Source organism: Nycticebus coucang, chromosome 16 (assembly GCF_027406575.1).
Source record: "Nycticebus coucang isolate mNycCou1 chromosome 16, mNycCou1.pri, whole genome shotgun sequence".
Taxonomy (NCBI): domain Eukaryota; kingdom Metazoa; phylum Chordata; class Mammalia; order Primates; family Lorisidae; genus Nycticebus; species Nycticebus coucang.
The window spans coordinates 12,691,004-12,711,624 of NC_069795.1; the positions used below are offsets into that span (position 1 = coordinate 12,691,004).

The 20,621-nt window shown below is 37.2% G+C and overlaps 1 protein-coding gene across 1 annotated transcript in view; it reads left to right on the top strand.

The window, feature by feature from the left end:
• The window catches only part of PAXBP1 (PAX3 and PAX7 binding protein 1), a 45,310-nt gene that overhangs the window by 14,961 nt on the left and 9,728 nt on the right, over nucleotides 1–20,621 (top strand). The window contains exons 6-15 of the mRNA XM_053565167.1: nucleotides 1,751–1,968; nucleotides 2,466–2,655; nucleotides 6,550–6,673; nucleotides 11,310–11,409; nucleotides 11,498–11,613; nucleotides 15,208–15,407; nucleotides 16,447–16,591; nucleotides 17,527–17,648; nucleotides 19,043–19,119; nucleotides 19,460–19,526. Coding sequence (XP_053421142.1) covers nucleotides 1,751–1,968; nucleotides 2,466–2,655; nucleotides 6,550–6,673; nucleotides 11,310–11,409; nucleotides 11,498–11,613; nucleotides 15,208–15,407; nucleotides 16,447–16,591; nucleotides 17,527–17,648; nucleotides 19,043–19,119; nucleotides 19,460–19,526 — 1,359 coding nt within the window. The remainder of the gene's footprint in view (nucleotides 1–1,750; nucleotides 1,969–2,465; nucleotides 2,656–6,549; nucleotides 6,674–11,309; nucleotides 11,410–11,497; nucleotides 11,614–15,207; nucleotides 15,408–16,446; nucleotides 16,592–17,526; nucleotides 17,649–19,042; nucleotides 19,120–19,459; nucleotides 19,527–20,621) is intronic.

Consider the following 20,621-nt stretch of genomic DNA (forward strand, 5'->3'; position numbering starts at 1 on the left):
GCCATGGCACTCTACCTAGGGCCATAAAGTGAGACTCTGTCTCTACAAAAAAAAAAAAAAAAATGTCACTTTTTATGAAAACTTACCTCACCTTTGTTTTTCTCAGTATTACTTAAGGCTGTTTAGTTGGAAAGATGTTTTTTATGCCAAGAGGTAGATATTTTGCCATATGGGTATTTATGGTCTATTTAAATGTATGTCTTTTTGCTTCTTCTATTAAAGTAAAAATATATTTCATATTGAATCTCTTGTCATTCATTCAAGTAACTTAAGAAAATCACATGAGGTTATATATTTGTAGGCTTTTATTCTTTTATTATTTTTTATTTTTCTGTATTTGACCTCTATTTGTACGTAGGCTTTTAGAAGAAACTGTTATATTTTGCTTTTTGTAGTCAGAATGATGGAAGAATTTCTAGTTTCTTAGATCATACCTCAAAGTGGTCGTTCAACCAGCGGCATCACCCATCACATGGGAGCTTGTTAGAAATGCAGAAGAGCTTGCTCCTCCCCAAGATCTGCAGTGTAAGAAACTCTGGGGAATGGGTCCCAGCAGTGTGTGTTTAACAAACCCTCCAGGTGATTCTGATGTGCACTGAAGTTGGAGAATGCAATAGTGGAACTAAATGCATTATTACATTGCAACCTTTACATAGGCTGTTTCTTTCTTATATAGCTTATTTTCTCAGAATTTAAAAATTTTGATCAAGATAGATTTTTAATAATGCAGAAACTTATTGAGTTAGATGAAAATATATCTTCACAAATAGTTATAATTATTTTATAGAAGTAATACAGTGGGGAAAATCACATAAATGAGTGTTTCTAGGTAGAATTTACATGCATTTAGGTGGTGTCAAGAAACAGTATAAGGAAAGGCTTGGACTAGGTGTCACAAATCTTTTTTTTTGTAGAGACAGAGTCTCACGGTATTGCCCTCGGGTAGAGTGCCGTGGCTTCACACGACTCACAGCAACCTCTAACTCTTGGGCTTACGCGATTCTCTTGCCTCAGCCTCCCGAGCAGCTGGGACTACCGGCGCCCGCCACAACGCCCAGCTCTTTTTTTGTTGCAGTTTGGCCGGGGCTGGGTTTGAACCCGCCACCCTCGGCATATGAGGGCCCTACTCACTGAGCCACAGGCGCCGCCCAGGTGTCACAAATCTTAGATTTTGATCTCTGGCTACTCGTTTATTCCATGACCATGGGCAAGTCATTTATCCAATTCCATTGATAAGCTGGTGGCTTTGGATTATTTTTAGTGTCCCTTACAACTCTAAACTTCTGACAATCAATTTTTCTGAAAAATACTTAAAAATACAGTGATTCGGCTCAGAGCCCGTAGCACAGTGGTTGCGGTGTCAGCCACATGACACCAAGGCTGGCGGATTTGAGCCCAGCCCAGGCCAGCTAAACAACAATAACAGCTGCAACAAAAAAATAGCCAGGTGTTGTGGTGGGTGCCTGTAGTCCCAGCTACTTGGGAGGCTGAAGCAAAAGAATCGCTTGAGCCTCAGAGTTGGAGGTTGCCGTGAGCTGTGACGCCACAGCGCTCTATCAAGGGTGACATAGTGGGACTCTGTCTCAAAAAAAAAAAAAAAAACAAAAAACAAAAAAAACTAGTGATTATATAAGGACATTTATCCATCCCTACTTTTATCTGATTTTAAGGAATTCTGCAAGTATTAATCATAGTATTCTTTTCATATTTTTAGCCTCTAGTTTTCATGTATATCCCATTTCTTTCCTAGGTTCAAGCAAGTCAACCTGCTGAAGTAAATATGTACTACCCGAACACTTACCAGACAATGCCTTATGGTTCCTCCTATGGCATTCCTTATAGCTATACGGCCTATGGATCATCAGATGCCAAATCTCAAAAAACAGATAATACAGTCCCTTTCAAAACTCCCAGTAATGAGATGACTCCCGTTACTATTGATTTGGTAAAGAAACAGCTTAAAGACAGGTAGGGCAGATCAACTTCTTAAAGACCTGTCCACTAGCTTTCCGTTCCCTCAGGCAACATGTAGTCTGGGGTAGCAGATGCAAAATCTCGGCAAAGAAGATTCACTGGCCCATCTTCAAAAGCTAAACAGAAGATGACTTCATACTTTGTTCTACCTTCTTGGATTACTTCTGTGGAAGCCTCGAGAAATTATAAAAAAATGCCACTCCATGATCTTGTTGAAGACAGTTTGCACATCTTGGACTCTGAAAAAGTGTAGTCAAGCTATGGGGGGAAAAGCAAAAGAGTGCGATTTTGGTTAGCTCACCAAGTAACTTTATGTGAAGTCTATAAACTGCGTTTTTTGAGAAAAAAAAAGCAGTACACATGAAAAGATGCCATTCCAAGTATTTTTATGTTCTAATAGTGGAACTAAATGCATTATTATATTGCAAGAGTCCGCGGAGCATAGACTTTTGGATGTAAATGTGTTATATTTATCCTTTTGTGTTCTTAAGGTTGGACTCCATGAAAGAATTGCACAAAACAAATCGACAGCAGCATGAGAAACATCTGCAAAGCCGAGTGGATTCGACCAGGGCTATTGAAAGATTAGAAGGGTCTTCTGGGGGTATTGGTGAACGGTATAAATTTTTGCAAGAAATGCGAGGGTATGTCCAAGACTTGCTTGAGTGTTTCAGTGAAAAGGTAAGAATGCAAAAATATTAATCTCTTTGAATAAGGCAAAATTAGGAAGGTCTCCATGGCCGTGTGTAGAATGTTCTGTACTTATCAGAATATATCCACAGAATTCAACTTTAGAAGTGATGAAAGTTGTGCTTCATTTCTTTCACTTCGTTAGTGACATTATCACTTGAGAACATTATAGTATCTTTGTTGAAATGAAAAAAAGAATACCTCAAAGCACATTTAAATAAGGCTTTGGCGAGTCTTATCTCAATATAATGCTAGATTATTTGGCACACTGAATTACTAGAATGTAAGGGACTCATCTAATGAAATTTTCTTTTATATGGTTCAGATCTAAACTTATTTTTTAAACGGTTTCTACCAGTAATTCTAAATATGCATAAAGTTGCAAATGTTTATTAGTCTTTTTCTTTTTTTCACTCTAGTAGTTGGTTACCATTACTGCTAATAGTTTTCATCTCAATAAGCCTATGCTTTATTCATTTCAGAAACCATTTATTGAACATAGTTTCTTCTAAGGTCTAATTTCTTCCAAGTTCATTTCTTTCAGTATGGTAGTTGGCACAATTTTTTGCATTCTATTACATCATTTATTATTTGCATTTTTAAAAATTAGGTGCACACCTAATTCTTCAGGTGACCTCATAATTGATTTTTCTTTAAAATTAAAGGTACTGTTTGATGCTGGTTTGTAAGCATAAGTGGACTTTGTAGCCTTATCTTTTTAAAAAATTAAAATTATGGTCTTCAAATTTCCTATCTCTGATCTTTGGATTGGAAGGTACATTTCCTCTTGTCTTTGGTTATGCAGAGTAGAATAGACTCTAGAAGCACATAGTGCAGTTAAATGAGAATTTTAACTTTTTTTCCTTGCTTTTTTTTTTTTTTTAATCTGTTTGCTTCACTACTGGAAAACCAAAGGTTGGCAAAAGAACATTATTGCCAGAGTGTGTCTTCCTAATGAATCTTAAAGGTTCCAGTCAGTCTGTGGTCGGATTCAGGATGAGACAGCATTCGCCATGTACTCTCTATAGGATTTATCATGTTTTATTCTTATCACCTGGTTTCTGGAGAAGCATTTTGAGTCTGTGTTACGATAGTTCATCCGGCTGATCAGTCACTTAGGTTGGGAAAGAAGCATAGACTTGATTGTATTCCTTTATGCAAGGAGCTGGAGTCAAGATTGGAACTGGAACCTGAGTGTCAGAGCTGACAGTTGTGTCCTTACTGGTAAAGCCTTCTGAGCCCAGTGGGCATGGTGGGAGCTGGTTTCTTAACCTTTGTAATTAGAGAGGGGATCTTTTTTTTGAACTATGTTTTGTAAGTGAGGTTTTCCTTGGGGAGAATGTTGAAGTATCTTGGCCTTTGATTTGGAACTTACCTTGAATAAACAAAGACACTTGTAATTGCAAACGCAGTTAACACTAAAAAATTTGACAGTAATGTGATGGCTAGATCATACCATTCTTGAATTTAAAAGAACAGTAGGATACCTAATTTATATAGTTTTTAATTGCTGAATTATTAGTACTCTTCATCTTTCCTTGATTAGATTCTTGTAGATTGTGTTAATTGGGTATAGTCACTTCAGTGTTTTTGCAGCAGGTCTTAAATCTTATGTATTATACAGCTACTACATATTATAAGAGAGATACCTTCTTTTAAAGATGAGTGTTTTATTTCATTTTGACATCTTCATATGACTTCAGTTTTATTAATAATGCTGCTGAGTTGGTAATATCTTCTTGGGAATATTTCGAAACAGCTGGATAGATTTAAATGTTCAGTTTAGTTATTATACTATAAAAATATTTCAGGGTAAGACTAAAAAGGTAAAAGATTTCCTTTGTTTTTTCCTTATACAGATGTAAATGGTTTTTTAACTTAGATTTTAAATTATTTGTAAATCATTTGAACTTTCCATTGCTTTATTTCCTTATAATCATCTATTTTCTTGTGTTCTTTGCCTTAAATTTGGTTCTAAAATAGTAATAATCAATAACAGCCTTGAGTTTGGAGAGGGTAAAGAAACTGTCAAGAGTCAAGATGCAGACTCTTTTTTTTTTTTTTTGTAGAGACAGAGTCTCACTTTATGGCCCTCGGTAGAGTGCTGTGGCCTCACACAGCTCATAGCAACCTCCAACTCCTGGGCCCAAGCGATTCTCTTGTCTCAGCCTCCTGAGTAGCTGGGACTACAGGCACCCGCCACAACGCCCGGCTTTTTTTTTTTTTTTTGGTTGCAATTTGGCCGGGGCCAGGTTTGAACCCGCCACCATCGGTATATGGGGCCGGCGCCCTACCGACTGAGCCACAGGTGCCACCCAAGATGCAGACTCTTGAGATAAATCAATATTGTTAAGGAAACTTGAATGGGAGCTGAAATATAGTTTAGATCTTTTATTCTCAATAGAATTTTTGTCTGGGCTTTGTTAAAGACATTCCACTTCCTAAAAAGAAAGAATACACTGTCAGAATCTTAATTATAAATTAGAAAATTAAAATCTATGTGATGCCAGCTGAGACATGGGGCTCTTACGGAAGGTTAACAATCTCCAGGACTGAAAGAATACATCTGAGATACATTTGTCTTAGGTCCTGCATCTTTCTTTCTTTTTTTTTTTCAGTGAGTGGGTGGGAAAATGTAAATTATAGCTGTAATTACTAAAAACATCAGATTATAATAAATTTTAATGATAGAATCTCTGGACTCAGCTGTCAAGGATAATCATTGCAGATTTGGGGACATTGTTGCTTATGGTGTGGCATATGACTCCCATCAGTTTGACCTTTCTGTGAACATTTGCTACTTTTGCAAGGGAATCATACAAGTTATAAATTGCTTTTATTATAGACATCTTTGTATTCCACCTGCCTTTTTTTATTTTCCATTTGCAGTCTGTTCAGTTCAGGAAGCTGCTATAACACTTGGTGCCAGTGTTCCCAAACTCTAAATAATGTGTTTTCCATTTGCACTAACCACCAGGAAACTAGAATTTCTGGTTTCCTCAGGTATGTGTAGTGGTCATTAGTGTTTTGTGAAAGTTTCATAGCATTTGGTTATAACATAAGGTATTTATAAAGAGAAAATTTTCTGCTTTTTTTTTAAAGTTAAATCTCATGTTTTATAAGCTTTTTATATTCAATGTGAATCAAGTAAATGCTTTAGTTATAAATATTAACATGAAAAAAACTTTGTGAGCTGACAATCTATGTGAAGAATTTCATTACAAATTTAAACATTTGATAGGAAGGGAAGAACTTTCTTGTAAGGTATATATTGATTTCAGACAGGTTAATCATAGCTAGAAATTTTATTTGCCGTATAAATCATTCTGTTAAGCATAATCATATGCTTAAAATGTGTAATAAAGCTGCAAAGTAGTTTGATTACAGTAAGATACTTTTGATTACTGTAAGATACTTGGTATATATGAGTGGCAGAGCAGTTGGAATGTCCAAAAGTGAGCAGCTGGCAGACTCTTGCTTTTACCTATTCACAGCAGATGCATTTTTTTATATTGCACAGCAATAAAGGTTTATTTACTTTAAACTACAAAAATTGCAATGCAGATCATGCTGCTGGAAAATAGACATTAAAAAAGACATGTATACTTAGATTTTTGACATTTACTTGTTCTTTTAATATTGAAATGTTACATTTCTTAACCAAACTTTTGCTCCAATAATTATAGCTCTATACGTGGATTAAAGGAAGAAGTCATGCTCTCTAAACATTACAAAACTGAATTGGTAATTGTGTGCTATTGGGGATTTGTGAATATTCTGTCCATAGAGAGGGTACTTTTTCAGAAATCCGGAAATAGTATGGAATCCTCAAATAAGTAAGCAGCCAAGGAGTTTGGTGTTACGGAGTGTGTTGTATTTTCACAGGTGCCACTGATTAATGAACTTGAATCAGCAATACATCAGCTGTACAAACAGCGAGCTTCCCGCCTTGTCCAAAGACGACAAGATGATATTAAAGATGAATCTTCGGAGTTTTCAAGCCATTCAAGTCAGTCCATCTTGAAGGTTTTTATTATTCATTAAACAACCTTGTTTACTTAGTGCAGCCTAATTAAAAATTAGAGAGCTCAGAGTATTTTTTTTTTTAAAGAAAACTTTCTCACTATTATGTCAGGTAGATCTAAAAATTATAAAAGCATGTCTTTGAATTGCTTTTAAGAATATATAGCTTCACAAGGGAGCTCAAAATACATGTGCTAATATTCTATCAATCTTATTCTTCTTTGGGCATGTTTTTTCATCCTCTTTTAGAGTATAGAAAAGACACTATCAGTATTTTATCTTAAAACCACTGTTTGGCCCTAATTTATTTTTTTAATTTCCATTTCATCCTGTTAATAACACCAGTACAAATGCTATTGTTGATGACAGTGAAAATTTTTGAGTTTGGGGACTGGGAAATTTTGTGGGGAATGGTTAGGAGCTGTATATAATAAAATGACACAACTCCAAGATGAGGGGAGTTTTGAGCTTCACCCTTTGGATAAAGTGGTCTTTTTAAATTTTCTTTTTAGATGTTCCTTTCTCTAGTTTGCCTTATGTACTAGATTTTTTAGTAAGTTATTTTATGCCTACAGTACTGGAAATTTTGTGTAAAAATGTAGAAATTGAATTTATATTACTTTGATTATGACGTGTGTTATAGAAAACCAAAACTAATTGGAACCACTTTTTAAATAGTTTTCCTGAGAACTTTTATTTTTTCCCATTTCCCTTCATATTCTCGAATGCCCTGGTAGGAATGTTTTCGTGTGGATTCCTTGTTACTTCTTTTATTATCTCTTTGCTCCCTTTGTCACCAATTACAAATGGAAGAGTACATCACAATCACAGTTACCTGATATTTAAAATGCAGGTTTCCTAGCCCTAGAGATGCCAGGTCTTTGGTGTCCAGAAATCTGCATTTTAAACATGATCGGAGGTAATCCAAGTGCAAAAGGACCTTAAAGTTATTCTTTCTGAGAACAAAGCTTTCCCCTACAGGGTGCCCTCTAAGTCAGAGATACTTTGGATCCCTGAGAAAACATCCTCCTGTTGTCAGATAGGGTTTGGAGAGGCATAAAGCAATGGTAATATGGCCCTCAGCTGAGCAAGAGTCAGCTGTGAGCCATATAAATGGCTTTGATCTTCTGTTTTTGCCATTAAGTATAAATTGAATTATTGAGATTGGGCACCTAAATGACTAATGGATCCTTCCCATATCACTTTTGATCCAGACAACCAGATTTCTGGGGCAGAACACAGGTAACCATTACACTTGGAAGGGAAGTCATTTTCTTTTAGATGTTTTGTGTGAAAGATACATTTCATCAAATACCTTAACCTATCTACAATCTGTTATTCAAAATATGGAGCTCTTAACATAGAATTTGAAGAGTTGAATGGTGTCTGTTAATTAGATTGAAAGTTGGAATTTGGAAGATAATGAGAAAGTGAAAAATACTATCCTAGGAGAGTATACATCAATTGTCAAAGATTTGAGGAGAATTACATGGGACACTGAAGAATCAATTCATTTTCTGATCTTTTCTTTTAAAGGAGTAAATAGCCTGAAATTCATGTTAGATTCTTGTAGAAATAAAGTTATCACTTGAGTCATCTAGACTCACTTGTCTTCCCCTAATATATATTTTATGAAACCTATAAATATAGCAATGGTTAAATATTTATTATGTAATGAATTAATTTTGAAAATATTTTGTTAATGAAAGATATCAGGAAAGAGGAATTATTTCTATATAGTTTGGAATATTTTAGCTAATTTATTTATTTCATCTAGGGTGTACAGTAAACTCAACAGTTGTGGTGTGGCTGGGGCATCTTTTTTGTTTACTGTAGTAATCTTTCATTATAATTGGTGAACTCTGGAATATCTCCTTCCTTATATCAGAGTTATTTTGAATGAATGAAAACTTTTTTAAATAGTCAGCTTTTAGAAATAGTAGAGTCTAGAATAGAATACTCTGAAGTAAGAGCTGATTTTTGGTTTTGTTTTTCCTGCTGCTGATTTTGGTCTTTTTTTTTGAGACACAGTCTCACTTTGTCACCCTCGGTAGAGTGCTGTGGCGTCCTAGCTCACAGCAGCCTCAAACTTTTGGGTTCAAATGATTCCGTTGCCTCAGCCTCCCAAGTAGCTGGGTCGCCACAATGCCCAGCTATTTTTAGAGACAAGGTTTCGCTCTGGCTCAGGCTGATCTCAAACTTGTGAGCTCAGGCAGTCTACCTGCCTAGGCCTCTTGAGAGTACTAGGATTGCAGGCATGAGCCACTGTGCCTAGCCCACAAACATTTTTGATATTAGAGAAAAAATGCGCACCAAGTGTTTGTGGTTTTTTTAATCAGTAGAAGTGCTAACCAACAGTGTCTTAAATGGATGTCTTTCATCTTGCATGAAAACCCCCCTTCCCCAGTTCCTTAGATTGTTAATTTCTTATTGCTATTGTATATTTTTTCTTTCTTTCTTTCTTTTTTTTTTTTTTTTGAGACAGAGTCTCACTTTGTTGCCCCCAGTAGAGTGCCCTGGCGTCATAGCTCATAGCAACCTCTAACTCTTGGGCTCAAGCGATTCTCTTACTTCAGTCTCCCAAGTAGCTGGGACTACAGGCGCATGCCACAACACCTGGCTATTTTTAGAGATGGCATCTTGCTCTAGCTCAGGCTGGTCTCCAACCTGTGAGCTCAGGTGATCTGCCCACCTCGGCCTCCCAAAGTGCTGGGATTACAGGCGAGAGCCACTACGCCCAGCCATTGAATATAGAAATATTTTCAATGATATCTTCATAGTGTGGAACTAAAATGTAGAAATGAGGGAAGTATAGCAGATAGATTTTCCCCATCCCTTCTTCTACCCTATGCAAGAGGTAAGAGAGGTCCTTTTCTTTTTCTTTCTTTATTATATATGTATTTTTTTTTTTTTTTGTGAGACAGAGCCTTGCTTTGTCACCTGAGCTAGAGGAGCCATGGCCTCAGCCTTGCTCCCAGCGCCTTCAGACTCTTGGGTTTGAGTGATCCTCCTGCCTCAGCCTCCCAAGTAGATGGGATTACCACCATGCCCAGCTAATTTCTCTATTTTTACTAGTGATGGGGTCTTGCTGTTGCTCAAGCTGTTCTCAAACTCCTGACCTCAAGCTATCGTTCAGCCTCAGCCACCCAGAGTACTAGGATTACAGGCATGAGTCACTGCGCCCAGTGACCAGGGGTCCTCAAACTTTTTAAACAGGGGGCCAATTCACTGTCCCTCAGACCATTGGAGGGCCGGACTATAGTTTAAAAAAAAAAACCTATGAACAAATTCCTATACACACTGCACATATCTTATTTTGAAGTAAAAAAACAAAACAGGAACAAATACAATCACACTGCCTCATGTGGCCCGTGGGCCGTAGTTTGAGGACCCTTGGCTAGACCCTGACTCTTACATGTGAAAAGGCAATTAATGATCATCATAAACACCTGCACAAGCAATAGAACCAAAGGACTTAAGGAAACTGTTGGTGGCAGCAGAAAACTTGAAAACATAACTGATACTTTGTTTTGTTTTGTTTGAGACAGTCTCACTTTGTTGCCCTTGGTAGAGTGCTGTGGCATCGTAGCTCACAGCAACCTCAAACTCTTGGGCTCAAAGCGATTCTCTTGCCTCAGCCTCCGTGGTAGCTGGAACTACAGGCACCCGCCACAGCTCCTGGCTATTTTTTAGAGCTGGGATCTTGCTTTTGCTCAGGCTGGTTTCAAAACTCCTGAGCTTAGGCAATCCGTCCGCCTCAGCCTCCTAGAGTACTAGGATTACTGGTGTGAGCCACCATGCCTGGCCATAACTGATATGTTTTAAAGATAATGGGAAGTATCTTAGTACCAGTATAAAATGCTACAGAAAAGGAACATTGTAGGAAGAAGAACCACCTGTTGGAAACTAAAAACATGGTAACTGAAATATAAACTTAATGGAAGAATTGTAAACTAAAGCTAGAAAATTTAACCCTAGAAAGTTTAAAGAGAGATGGACAAGAGGAAAGAAAAGGAAATAAGGCAAGTTGTACTATGAAAGAGTAGTGTTGTACAGTGTGTTAAGTTGGTTCTCTTCGTATAGTTTTTAACCTATACTCTTGCCTTGTTCTAAAAATAGTAATAAAGAATAAATGTATACAAAGCAAAACTAGAATAAAACAGGATGTTATTAAATTCTTGCAACAAAGCTGTTTTCTTAAGTCTTCCTGTGTTTCTTTGCTGTCATTTCATATCATTCAATATGTGATGCATAAGTTCTTCCTTAAAAATGTAATCTGTTATTTTTCCCTTTGCTCAGGTAATTTTTATTTTTATCTGGTAATCATGATAGGGTAAACTAGTCTTGCCACTTAAACATAAAAATAGTGAGTGAGCCCAGTTGCATATGTGTAGGGTTGGTGAACCCTTACAAAATAATTCAGTTCTTGAACTTTTCTGCTTCTTTTCATGGGAACCCAGAATAACACTGAGATTTGTTTTAAACTACCCAGTTTACCAGTTATTGCAGAATCCTGCTGTTGAGATTAGCAGGCAGTCTAACATAATGGCTTATTCTGTGCAAACTCTTTCCTCAAAATTATTGAAGGAAGGCTTTTAATTTTAACCATTGTTGTTTTACAGATAAAGCCCTGATGGCACCAAATCTTGATTCTTTTGGACGAGATCGGGCACTGTATCAAGAGCATGCAAAACGCCGGATTGCAGAGCGGGAGGCTCGGAGGTGATTCTAAAAATGTTTGCCATTGGTTTAGGAAGGGAGGAATTTTTTTTTATCTATCTGATTTGGAAACTTAATGTTTGTTATTCAGGACTCGTCGTAGACAAGCCAGAGAACAAACCGGTAAGATGGCAGATCACCTTGAAGGCCTTTCCAGTGATGATGAAGAAACTTCTACAGATATTACTAATTTCAATCTGGAAAAAGGTTAGACATTTATTTGGAAATGAAACTTGTTGTCAGTTTGGTTTCTGCTTGGGTATGGTTTTTACTGTGAAATGGTTTGAATCTTTGTGGCTTCTACATTAGAACCACACTATTTATTTATTTATTTGTTTGTTATGTTTAGAGGCAGAGTCTCACTCTGTTGCCCAGGCTAGAGTGTTGTGGTTATCAGCCTAGTTCACAGTAAGCTCAAACTCTTGGGGTCAAACAATCCTCATGCCCCTAGTAGCTAGGATTATAGGCACCCACCACAAGGCTCAGCTAATTTTTTAAATTTATTTTTATTTTTTATGTATATATCAATACCATGTTTTATATGTATATGTATATATATGTAATTTTTTTTTCCTTTTTTTTAGTAGAAATTGGGTCTTACTCTTGCTTAGGCTGGTCTCAAACTTCTGAACTCAAGGGATCCTCACCTTGGCCTTGGCTTACCAAAGCGCCAGGATTATAGGTGTGAGCCACTGCACCTGGCCCACACTTTTTTGTTAAATTGCAAGAACTTGTACCCATTTTTAGTAGTGAATGTTGTGATGAATTCTCAAAATTAGGGGTAACACTTTGTCATGGGGTTTTCTTGTGAGTACTTGCATAATAAACAATACTATTCTTTAGAATGTGGTATTTTAAGTGACGAAAAAATGTGTCAGATCCTTTTCCTTTCCGTCACCCACTCCCTCCTTTTCTGTCTGGTCTCTCCTTACCCCATGCCCCACTGTGTCATTAATTGTCATTAATTGTCCTCGTATCAAAATTGAATACATAGGATTCATACTTCTCCATTCCTGTGATGCTTTACTAAGAATAATGTGTGGGGCTGCGCCTGTGGCTCAATGAGCAGGGCGCCGGCCCCATATACAGAGGGTGGCGGGTTCAAACCCAGCCCCGGCCAAACTGCAACAACAACAAAAAATAGCCGGGCGTTGTGGCGGGCGCCTGTAGTCCCAGCTACTCGGGAGGCTGAGGCAGGAGAATCACCTGGGGCCCAGGAGTTGGAGGTTGCTGTGAGCTGTGTGATGCCACGGCACTCTACCGAGGGCAATAAAGTGAAACTCTGTCTCTACAAAAAAAAAAAAGAATAATGTGTGAAGGGAAAGGAAAAGAAGGAAAAAAAAAACAAGAAAATAGTGACTAATTCTCATATAAATTGGATTTAATTTTGACCAAAGTACATTACTTAAACATTAATTTTTAATTCAACTTGTTAATATGTTGTTTGGGATATTGCATCCTCATTTATAAGTGAAATATGTTTATAATTTCTTTATAATAATACATTCTCTTCAGTTTTATTATCAGGTATACCCAGATCAAGTAGAATGATTTTGAAGTATTTCTTCTTTTTCTGTTGTCTGTAAGATTTGGCATGATCTGTTGTTTGAAATTATATTTTACTTTTATTTGTAAATATTAGTTGTCTATTTTTGAGACTTAATAAAAAATAAGAATTTAACTGATGACTCCATACTGAATCTCAGAGTCAAAGCATTCTGTAATAGACATACTCTTATTTGACAATGTGAATGTTACTTTCTTTGCCTTATTATTATTATTGCTTAATATTTCGATGCAGCAATTCTCTGATTTCTTTTCTGAATGTATTTGTTTGTTCATTCTTTACGAGGAGGTTTTTGTTTCTAATCCTTATCTTAAACATTGTTATTGTTATTAAATTTTAAGCCTCTTTAATTTTGTGGAGGCAAAAAATGGAAACCTAATAAACACATGTATATGTAAAAATAAAAATAAAAATTTAAAAAAAAATGCGTCAGATCCTGAGAGCAGCTCTCAATGTCAGCCTCTCTAGCCTGAGAATACTCCTGATTTATGGAGTTATAAATCATTTCAACCTAGAGGAATAGTTAATGTGCCAGGCATTTCCAGAGGGATCTTCACATGAAAGTCTTCATTTCCTGTCTTTGTCCGTAATTATTTGGATTGGCTGCAAGCCATTTGAAACTTAATTAGGAGACTAGGCATAGTGGCTCAAGCCTGTAACCCTAGTACTCTGGGAGGCTGAGACAGGTGGATTGCTTGAGCTCACAAGTTCGAGACCAGCCTAAGCAAGAGCAAGACCCCCATCTCTAAAAATAGCTGGGTGTTGTGGTGGGCAACTGTAGTCCCACCTACTTTGGAGGCTGAGGCAAGAGAATCACTTGAGCCCAAGAGTTTGAGGTTGCCGTGCGCTATGACGCCACAGCACTGTACTGAGGATAACGAAGTGAAACTCTGTCTCTAAAAAAAAAGAAAAGAAAGAAACTTAGTTGGAGAATCTTCTTTTTCTCCCACTTTTTTTATGGTAATCATTTGTAAATATATAGAAAATGTTCAGGAATAGCCAAGCAAGCACTCTTATACCTGTCACTCAGACTGAACACTTGCTGTTTCACCAAGTTTGCTGCGTCTTTGTAATTGTGTGTGTTTTGCTGAACCATTTAGAAAGTAACCTACAGACGTCATGGACTTCACTCCTAAAATTTTCAGCATGTTTCTCCTAAGAGTGAGGATATTTTTCATTATAATATTGCCATTATCACACCTAAGAATATTAATATCATGCTCATATTTAATTTTCCTCAATGGAATCTCAAAAATAAACTTTTGGAATTTTTTATGGCTTATTTTGTGGGTTTGTTTATATTTTTCAAACCAGGAGCCACACATTCGGTTGTCGCAATTTTTCATCTGGAATAAATGAGTATTCTGCATATTCACACACCCCTAGAATTTGTTTAGGACATTAACTTTTTGAAGAGACCAGGCCACTTGTCTTATAGAACGTCCTACATTCTGGATTTGTCTGTATGTTTTCTCAGGGTACTGTTTAACTTGTTCTTCCATTCTTAGTATTTCTTGTAAGGTCTAAAGGTTTGATTGCATTAAGGTTAAACTTATTTTTTAGCAAGAATACTTCATACAAGATGCTGTTTCTTATGTGATAGCACATGAAACATGTTAGATTGCCCCACTGTTAGTGATGTTAAGATTGATCTTGCAATGAAGTTTGTTAGGACTTAATCTCTCCCTTAGAAAGATTTCCTTTTTCTAAGTCATCTGTGGCATCATGATAATATCTTATTCCCAAATAAATGCTCCCTTAAACATCCTAGCATCCATTCAGCTGAGACTTTTCTGGTGTTATTGTAATCACCAACCAACTTTGAAAGAGGCAGTGTCATTGATCATGATGCATAGATGTTATTTATACAGTGATTTGTGGACTAACGCTAGCATCAAAGCATTTATATTTATGCAGTTACATGTAATATAACAGGTAACTGAAATTCAAACCATGTTGTTGGGGTACAGGTATTATTTGGCTAAATCATGGTAACAGAAAATTGCATATAATGAAACTGTTCAAAACAAGGACTGGCTGTATCTTAGATTGCATAATAGATGAATTAAAACCTAAACTACCTTTGTCCTTTCTTCTAAATTGTTATTAATAGTCTTTTATTAATGAGCGAGCCTATGTGATTAATAGGCTACAAAGAAAACTAAAAATATTGAACTTTTTTTCTATTTCATACTAAGTTATTATTCTCTGCGGGTTTTTATTGTTGGTTTTAGATCGCATTTCAAAAGAATCCAGCAAAGTTTTTGAAGATGTCCTCGAAAGTTTCTATTCCATCGACTGTATTAAATCACAGTTTGAAGCATGGCGTTCAAAATACTACATGTCCTATAAGGATGCTTACATTGGCCTTTGTTTGCCAAAGTTATTCAATCCCCTTATAAGACTGCAGCTCCTCACTTGGACTCCTCTGGAGGTAGGTGCTTCTGTCATTGTTAGAAAGAGGCATAACCTGATATCTGGGTAATTTTCATCTCAAAGCTGGAGATGTAGGCTTAAGCAAAAGATTTTTCATGGGAGATAGGGAGATAAAATTAATTGTATCTGGGTATAATTATGCTCCTCTTCCTTAAATTTCATCCCTTCCGTAAAATGCTATCTATTGCTTTTCAATTGATAACTTAAATCCTTTCTCAGTCAGCTAAAATTATATATAGTGACACTGGAATGTGAACATGAGTAGAAAGAACTTAGTCCTTTGATCCTAGAGGAACTTAGAAACTAATGGGAAAGTATAACGAAGCAGTTGTAAAATGAAGGCCTGAACTAAGTCATCAGTAATGGAAATCAGGAGGGTGTGACAAGTTGATAAACTTAGGAGGTGGAATCAAAAGGCCTTGCTAGCCTGGTGTATAAGGGAGGGGACTAGAATTAGCTTGTATAGGTAGGTCTAGTGGTGTGTTTACAGTATGGTTTTGGAAGTTACCAACATATGGGGAGAGTTGTAGACATGATTGAGATCGGCTAGGTTGAATGTGTAAACTCCAAGGAAAGAAAAGCTGAATTCAAGTCCTGAGAACATAACCGAAAATAATGTTAGCTCTGGGGAGCATTCAGCTCTCAGCTCCAGATGATCTTTGCCCGACCTTGTGGAGTTTTACCCTGTGTGTTGTATCTTGGTAAATAGCAAAAGCTAAAGGCCGTGTGCATTTTGGGATTGTTTTTCTATGTGGCCCACACCTGCCCTGTAGCTTCCAGGTCTCCCATCCTCCTTGGACTCCACATTCTCTGTCTTCCCCTTGGCAGGACTGCTGTGCTGTCCTGAACCTCATTTGATTCCCACCTTTTAGTCTGGTGCTGCCTATGGTTCCTTGTCTAAAAATGGATTCATACATTTTGTCCAGTTTTTAATTGTTCACAACCAAAGGCTAAATCCAGTCTCCATTATTCTTATGACGGGAAGCAGAAATGGCCACTGTTTTAAATGTATAGGCAATGATTTTAATATTCTTTAGGCAAAATGTCGTGACTTTGAGAATATGCTGTGGTTTGAGTCTTTGCTGTTTTATGGATGTGAAGAACGAGAGCAAGAAAAAGATGATGTAGATGTTGCACTGCTACCTACCATTGTGGAAAAGGTGATTCTTCCTAAATTAACAGGTAAATCTCCTGTTTTCTGAGTTGAATGTTCTCAAATACACTGGCTTTCTCAAAACTATTTTTAAGAGAGTTTTTAGTCTCGGCACCCGTAGCACAGTGGTTATGGCACCGGCCACATGCACTGAGGCCTGACAGGTTCGAACCCACCCGGGTCAGCTAAGCAACGACAACTGCAACAACAAAAAAATAGCCCAGCATTGTGGTGGGCGCCTGTAGTCCCAGCTACTTAGGATGCAGAGGCAAGAGAACCGCTTAAGCCTAAGAGTTTGAGGTTTCTGTAAGCTGTAACACCAAGCACTCTACCCAAGGTGACATAGTGAGACTCCGTCTCAAAACAAAAAAGAGAGTTTTTAATCCAGAGCATATTTTCTCATGGATGTTGCCTGATAAATAATGGTTACTGTATGGCTCAGAGATAGCTAAGGGGTAGGGGTTTCATGTGGAACTCAAAGACCTTTGCAGGATGGGCCTTGGAGTTGGGGGACAGTATTTGATCAATAGTTGAGTTTTAGAGACTCAAAGCTTGTGGGAGCAAAACTGAATACATAGTTTGAGAGGGGATATGCATTTATCTTAGGTACAGTTTTATCAGTTTCTCCAAAAAAGATTAGGAGTCATTGATATAGAAACCTATATTAGAAATAAATTTTGAGTTCGGTTAGAAACTCTTGCTGCTGAGACAACTCAAGGCAGAAATCCCCCTCATCACTGTTGTCTCTGAGTAGCATAAATGAGATGAGTCTCTTCTCATTCCACATCGCTATCCCTCAAAATTCCTACAGTTAATAGGACAAAGAAGACCAATAGGTATATTGTATAGAGAAAAGAACAATAAATTAGAATTTGCGTCTATAACTAGGGTAATGCTTGATATTAGATTTAAGTAAGGTGTATTTACTTCTGTATCTCAGCCTATCTTATTTTTTTCTTAATAGTGATAGCTGAAAATATGTGGGACCCTTTTTCTACAACACAAACTTCAAGAATGGTTGGAATTACACTAAAATTAATAAATGGATATCCTTCAGTAGTTAATGCAGAAAATAAAAATACACAGGTAATTTAATTATTATCTTTGAGATGTTTTTTTTTCTTATTCTATTGTAAATCAGCAAAAGTTGGTTCAGCGCCTGTGGCTCAAGTAGCTAAGGTGCCAGCCACAAACACCAGAGCTGGTGGGATCAAATCCAACCCTGGCCCGCCAAACAACGACAGCTGCAACCAAAAAAACAGCTGGGTGTTGTGCCTATAGTCCCAGCTACTTGGGAGGCAGAGGCAGGAGAATCGCTTGAGCCCAGGAGTTGGAGGTTGCTGTGAGCTGTGATGCCACGGCACTCTACCCAGGGTGACAGCTTGAGGCTCTGTCTCAAAAAAAAAGAGAGAGAAAAAGAAAATCAGCAAAAGTTGAAAAATGAGTGATTATTCTAAACCAGCTAGAAATTTGATTCTCCACTCAGGCCATTCAAGCTTTGAATGCCTCAAGTATATGAAATTTAAGATGCTAGTTTTCCATTAAAAAAAAAAATCTACATGGAAGGAAGGTGTTTTGTGTTATCTATCTGTCTACAGTTTAGATAGCCTCTCATTTGTACTATTTCTCACCACCACAACCCCACTCCTAATCCAACTAACCAAATGTGTCAATAAGAATTGTATTTTTTTGCTGGGCATGATGGCTTGCACCTGTAATCCTAGCACTCTGGGAGGCTGAGGTGGGTGGATAGCTTGAGCTCCAGAGTTCAGGAGGGAACATGAGGGAGACCCCATCTCTATTAAAAATTAGAAAAACTAGCCAGCCATTGTGGTGGGTGCCTATAGTCCCAGCTACTCAGGAGGCCGAGGCAAGAGGATCACTTGAGCCCAAGAGTTTGAGGTTGCTTTGAGCTGAGATGATGCCGTAGCACTCTACCCAGGGCAGTAGAGTGAGATTCTGTCTCCATAAATAAATAAATAAATAATCAATTAAATAAATCCTGTATTTTTGGGGAAAGAGAAGTGTAAAATTACTAAAATGGTTAATAATTGGTTTAAATGGTAAAACATTTAAATAGCATATACGAACAACTGTTACTTAATAAAACTAGTTTCCAAACTGAAAGGTGATGCTGTTCCTCAGTGGACATCAGATGGGCTGTATAAACGTGGAGAATGTGGGTGCTCTTTTACTAATGTTGAATTTTCATTGACCTCATTTTGAGAAGATTATGTAGCTGATCTTTAGTAGTAGGCTAAGGTACTGAAAGATTTCTAAGTGGCTTTATTGCTTGGTGATTTTTGAAGAATGAACTCAAATGTATTAATGGCTTATGGGCCTTCAATGAGGAAAATAAATTTTAGAAAATGATTCACTCAAAATTTAATACTTTCAAAGTTTATGATTTAGAACATGGCTTATTTTTATTATCATAGTCCTTATTTATGATAATATGTGATCTACTTTTATCTCTTCAGGTATACCTAAAAGCACTTTTACTGAGAATGAGAAGAACTCTAGATGATGATGTATTTATGCCCTTATATCCCAAAAAGTAAGTAACTCTGAAGAAAGTTAAAAACAATAGAATTCTAAAATTCTGGAAAACTGACTGAAGGTAGCTTGAAATATCAAATTTACCTATGTAGTGTAAACCAATATGCCAAAGATAGTAGCACAGTTGGGAGATTGTTCCCTTAAGCAGAATAAAGCAATTAATCCTCTGTTCACCTTTAGTATCTCAATAAGTTTCCATTGCTTTTGAAAGTTTGAAAAACTTAAGATTTTTTGTTTACCTATTTTATTTGTAGAAAAACTTTTGTTTCTCGAAGTAATCATGTGACACCTACTTATAAAAATATTTGCTTATTGTATGTTTCTCTCTTTTTCAATAGTGTCTTAGAAAATAAAAATTCTGGGCCTTACTTGTTTTTTCAACGACAGTTTTGGTCTTCGGTTAAGGTATGTGTCCTTAAACTATGCAAAAGACTTCAGATTTTGTTTGACTTCATGTTGTATGTTGAAAAGTATTTCAGTTTTTAATTAACTCCATTGGCTTAGCTATACATACATGAAAATCTTAGGCGATTCTTTTGCCTCAGCCTCCCGAGTAGCTGGGACCCGCCATAACGCCTGGCTATTTTTTGTTGTTGCTGCAGTTTAGCCGGGGCTGGGTTTGAACCCACCACCCTCGGTATGTGGGGCCAGTGCCCTACTCACTGAGCTACAGGCACTGCCCCTCAAGTTTGATATTTTAATAAGAGAAAATAAATCCTGAGTTTCGAAGTAAGATCCAAGGTGTTCAACAAAATGTCTAATAACTAAACCAGATAAGAGTACAGTAATCCCTCCTCTTTTTTTTTTGAGACAGAGTCTCATTTTGTTACCCTTGGTAGAGTGCTGTGGCTTCACAGCTCACAGTAACCTCAAACTCTTGGGTTCAAGCGATCCTCTTGCCTCAGCCTCCCAAGTAGCTGGGACTACAGGCGCCTACCACAGCACCTGGCTATTTTTAGAGACAGGGTCTCCCTCTAGCTCAGGCTGGTCTCAATCTCAACGCCCTACTCACTGAACCACAGGTGCTGCCCCTTATTGTGGATTTTAACTTGCATTTTCCGTGTCTTATTTGCCATCTATTTTTCTTTTTCTTTTTTTTTTTTTTTTTGAGACAGTCTCACTTTGTCACCCTCAGTAGAAAGGCTATGGCGTCACAGCTCACAGCAACCTCCCAATTCTTGGGCTCAGACAATCCATCCACCTCAGCCTCTCAAGTGCTGGGATTACAGGAGTGAGCCACCACACCCGGCCCTAGTAGTCCCTTCTTATCCACAGGGATGTGTTCCAAGACCCCTGGTGGATGTCTGAAACTGCAGATAGTACTAAACCCTGTATATACTATGTTTTGCCTGTACACACATACCTATAATAAAGTTTAATTTGTAAATTAGGTACAGCGAGAGGTCAATAATAACTAATAATAAAACTAGAACAATTATGCGTAATGTACTGTTATAAAAATTATATGAATGTGGTCTTTCTATGTCTCTATCTCTCTTT